The sequence below is a fragment of the Leucoraja erinacea genome, chromosome 20, assembly GCF_028641065.1.
Source record: "Leucoraja erinacea ecotype New England chromosome 20, Leri_hhj_1, whole genome shotgun sequence".
In the NCBI taxonomy this organism is placed as follows: domain Eukaryota; kingdom Metazoa; phylum Chordata; class Chondrichthyes; order Rajiformes; family Rajidae; genus Leucoraja; species Leucoraja erinaceus.
Window position 1 is genome coordinate 8,367,735 of NC_073396.1, and position 5,145 is coordinate 8,372,879.

A 5,145-nucleotide genomic window follows, 5' to 3' on the forward strand; every position below is an offset into this window, starting at 1 on the left:
TTTCTGAAATTTTCCTAAGCAGCGGTTTTGGAGAGAATGAAAAACACTGGAGTAGGCTAACATAGAAATGGCGATTCTTTCCAATGAATATACCCATAGCCGAGAGAGTAGAGACTTTGCAAAAAATCGGCTGCTGGTAAAACTCAGTAGGTCAGAGATAAAGCAATTGTTGACTTTGTTCCAGATTCCAGCATCCGCAGTCTCGTGCGTCTCCATACAGACTTTGCAGGTCTTCCATAAGTTCTTTGTTATTTGCCACAGTCTGAAGAAAGGTCCCGACCTAAAATATCACCAGCCCATGTTCTCCAGAGATACTGCCTGGCCCGCTGAGGTACTCCAGCACTTTGCCCCTAGTTAATGCCACAGTCCTGGTAAATAATCACAGATCTGAAAGATTTGGAACGGGTGTCAAGAGTTATGGGGGGAATGGGGTTAGGAGGCAGAGATAGAGCAGCCATGATTGAATGGCGGAGTAGACTAGATGGGCTGAATGGCCTAATTCTGCTCATATTACATGACATGACCATTTACTGCCCAACTAACTGAGCTTTTCCAGCATTTTCTGCTTTTGATCATGTTTTTCGTACATATGTTTCTACAAATTACCAAAGCAAGTTATTGATAGCGGATGATCAGCCATGATCACAATGAATGGCGCTGGCTCGAAAGGCCGAATGGCCTACTCCTGCACCTATTTTCTATTTTCTATGTTTCCATGTTTCTATGTTTTTAATCATGGATGTGTATCAGAGGAAGCATCGCACTAGATTGTCCAAAAATGCTTCTTTTTTTAAAATAGTAAACACATTTTTTTTAGTTTTGTGATACAGGGTGGAAACAGGCCCTTCAGCCCACCAAGCCCTCACTGGCCGACAATCACTCTGACACTAGTTCTATCCTTCACACTGGGGACAATTTTACAGAAACCAAATAACCTACAGACCTGTGTAAGGAACTGCAGATGCTGGTTTAAACCAAAGATAGACACAAAAAGCTGGAGTAACTCAGCGGGACAGGCAGCATCCCTGGAGAGAAGGAATGGTCGAGACCCTTCTTCAGACTGGTTAGGGATAAGGTCAACGAGAGATTTAGATGGTGATATGGAGCGATTAAGCACAACGAATGATATGGAAAGAAGTAACGATGATAAAGGAGACTGGCCATTGTTAGCTGTTTGTTGGATGAAAATGAGAAGCTGGTGCGGCTTGGGTGGGGGAGGGATAGAGAGAGAGGGAATGCCAGGGCTACCTGGTGTGAGGGAAATCAATATTCATACCACTGGGCTGTAAGCTGCCCAAGCAAAATGCTGTTCCTCCAATTTACGTTTGGCCTCACTCTGACAATGGAGGAGGCCTAGGACAGAAAGGTCTGTGTGGGAAAGGGAAAGAGAATTAAAGTGTCCAGCAACCGGGAGATCAGGTTGGTTCGTGCGGGCAGAGCAAAGGTATTCCGCGAAACGATCGCCCAGTCTGCGTTTGGTCTCGCCGATGTATAAGAGTCCACATCTTGAACAACGGATACAGTAGATGAGGTTGGACAGACCTGCATACGTTTGGAATGTGGGTGGAAACCAGAGCACTTCTTGGAAAATAGATAGAAATTAGGTGCAGGAGTAGGCCATTCCCCTTGCTGCAGTCAATATGATCATGGGGGTAGAACATACCCAAATTCCAGCTACAGGACTGTACTCCCTGTAGTCAGGATCGATTCACCACTCTCTGTGTGAAAAAAGTTCCGGGTCTCTGGCCCTGCAGTGCCACATCCACTGCCCAAAATACCTTTTAGGATCCGGGTCTCCGGCACTGTGCCATTCTACTGCCCGAAATATTTTAATTGATGTTATACTCATGAAAGTTTCTGCTTCCTCAGCCTTGGATTAGTACAGCGGGTAAACAGTTCACACGATTGACATGTCTATTTCAAAATAAGTAATCCTAAACAAATCCTCTCTGATTTTCAGGTACGAAACAGATCAATTATAATGGACTCCTCGTTAGAAATCTCAAAACTCAAAGAAAAGCTACTGCGGACAATGTACAACCTACAGGTTAAGTCGGGGGACACTCTGCAAAAGACAAGTCCATTATTAAACTGTCACAGAGGACTAGGTATGGTCACCGCTCAGCAACTGAATCAGCTGTCGCATGAAGCAACACAGATCTGTCAAGATCTTGAGAATATTGGAAATCTTGTTCGTTTTCGTCAAAATGAGCTCCTGTTTAAGATCGCAAACCCCTATGGTGATAATTCTAATGGGCCGAGTGGTATCCACTGTAGCCCGGATGGCACCATTTACATTGTCAGTGACAGCTGGCCAAGGGTCCATGTGTTAAAGCAGTCCGGTCAAGTATTCAAATCCGTGCACTGCGTTCAGAACCAGGGAGGAATTAAAGAGCCTTTTCTACCAGAAGACATAACCCTTACCAGGAGTGGAATGGTGGCTGTTACTGACATGGTGGGTGGAGCCATTCGGATCTTCAATCCCCATTCAAACTTCTCCGGTGAATGGATAAGTATTGGGAAAATCGATTGTCCCAAAGGAATTGGTGTGGACCCGTCCGGAAAACTCTTGGTGGCCGACTACACAGCAGGGGAGGTTCACATTTTTGCCATTGATCATGCCTTCAGGCTGCTGAGTACGCAGACCATCACAGGTCTAAGGGGGCCCAGATACGTATGTTCAACATGTGATGAGAAGATAGTGGTGAGTGAAGAATGTGGTGATGTGAAGGTGTATGGGAGGAACCTACAACTCATGTATTCGCTCAGCGTGAAACACTGTCGCCCGTTTGGCAATCCCGCTGGGATATGTGTCGACAATGAAGGGAACATCATGGTAGTGGATGAGCAGAAACGTAACGTCATGCTTTATCCAAAGATTGGATACCCCATCTGCATTGTGTCCGAAGGCCTCAAGAAGCCCACGACCTTGGCTTGCTTGACCAATGGTCAAGTGTTTGTTGTGGATACTGGAGACAACTGTATCAAAGTTTTCAAGTACAGAGTTAATCCATACTACGGTTCAGCAAAAAATTAGATCATTTAGCTATTCTCATAAAAAACAGCAAGCGAAAAGGATGGATAGACAATAACCTGCTTTGGTAATTTGTAGAAACATATGTATGAACATTTATTCAAATCCCTTTTCAAAACGTGATTAAAAACCAATTGAGATTAAAATATATATATGTATATATATATACATATATATATGTATTTTAATATGTGTGTGTGGCACACATTATAACATTAATACATGCATTAAATTTCATGTGAACAAATATCAATGCCAATTCAGAAATTAGCACATCAAATATTTTCTCTGCAGAAATAGTTATAGAATTAGTCATACAGTTTAGAAACAGCATATTTAGCCCAACTCATCCCTGCCGGCCAACTTGCAAATGGCCAACTGCAAATTCTAATCCTTTTAAGACTTACAATAATCTATCTTGAAATGCCCTTAAATGTACTCTATTTTCCAATTCACATTGAATTAAATCACAAAGTCAATTTAATTCTTGAAGTCTGTGCATGGTGATCCAAACGCATACCACTGGAGAAACGTAGAAAAATAACACAAAGTCTTCGAGTAACTCAGCAGATCAGGCAGGATCTCTGGAGAACATGGATAGGCGATGTTTAGGTTTATAGAAATATAGAAAATAGGTGCAGGAGTAGGCCATTCGGCCTTTCGAGCCAGCACCTCCATTCAATATGATCATGGCTGATTATCTAAAATCAGTAGCCCGTTCCTGCTTTTTCCCCATATCCCATGATTCCATCAGCACTAAGAGCTAAATCTAACTCTCTCTTGAAGACATCCAGTGCATTGGCCTCCACTGCCTTCTGTGGCGGAGAATTCCACAGATTAACAACTCTCTGGGTCTCATCTCAGTCCGAAATGGCCTACCCCTTATTCTTGAACAGTGACCCCTGGTTCTGGACTCCCCGAACATCGGGAACATTTTTCCTGCATTTCCGGGATTGCCATAGCTGTATCCTGAGATGAGAGTTGGTCTTAGCATCATGTTGAGCACAGACATTGTGGGCCGAAGGGCCTGTTCCTGCGCTGTACTATTCTATATTCTACATATGTTTAAAAGATAAACCTAGTCAATACATATCAACGCCAGCAGAAGTAGATTGGCTAGTCATTTACCCCATTCTTTGTAGGACATTGCTGCCTGACCTGCTGAGTTACTACATCCAGCACTTTGTGTCCTTTTGCTGTCTATAAACTCATTGTCACCTTAACCCATATAATAGAAGAGTCTTCACTTCACAAGCATCTCAACCTTAGTCAGTAGTGCCAAGTTGGGCTCATTGCTCTATGTCTTTTAGTTGTTGCAGCAGCAAGCATTATTCTTTTGAGAATAATTTCTACTCGATGCACTACAACGTGATGTACACTAGATGGCAGTATTTATTCACAAATTGAATTAATCCTAATGTCCATAGGGTAGTAAAATTCCTTTAACTTTCATTAATTCGGGAAATAAACCATTGCTGATGAGTTATTCATTCTAGACCTTATGTATAATATGATTCTTCATCAAGACGAGTTATTTGGAATTTTGAACGGATTAAACCTCTTTTTAGCAAGAAGATTATTTCTAATTTCCAACCATGTTTTCATCAATACTTCAACATTGACCAATCATTTTCCAAACAAAAGCAGCTTGCTAAAAAAAAAAGCCCCTGTCCCACTTTCCCGAGTTACTCACGAATTCTCCCGAGTTTTCTCCTTGATTCAAACTCGGAGAATGTCCGTAACGAGGTCGTAGATATATCGTAGCGGCTCATAATGCCAGCCGTAGGTACTCGGGGGCATCAGGTAAGTCGGGACGTTTTTTCAGCATGTTGAAAATTGTCCAGGGCCAAAGAACATCCACAATTAATGCTGCTCAAAATCAACAGCGCAAAACTCATGAATCATAAAATGTTTTCTTACAAGCCAGTGAAATGACACACAAAAAGCAGCATGATTTTATAAGAGGAAAAAATATATATTAGTTGTAGAGTTTTGTAAAGATCCAAGACTTGGTCGTAAAATTTTGACATCTCATCTTGTGTTATCATTTGCTATTCCACACACAAAATAACACCCATTCTATCTACAGCCAGCCCTAACTGCACAATCAC

The 5,145-nt window shown here is 42.2% G+C and overlaps 1 protein-coding gene across 1 annotated transcript; it reads left to right on the forward strand.

Moving 5' to 3' along the window:
* Window positions 1–1,815: 1,815 nt before the first annotated feature.
* Window positions 1,816–3,196, forward strand: LOC129706730 (tripartite motif-containing protein 2-like). The gene has a single exon (XM_055651163.1). It carries the CDS (start codon window positions 1,982–1,984, stop codon window positions 3,035–3,037), a length of 1,056 nt encoding a protein of 351 aa, XP_055507138.1. The 5' UTR covers window positions 1,816–1,981; the 3' UTR covers window positions 3,038–3,196.
* Window positions 3,197–5,145: the final 1,949 nt, after the last annotated feature.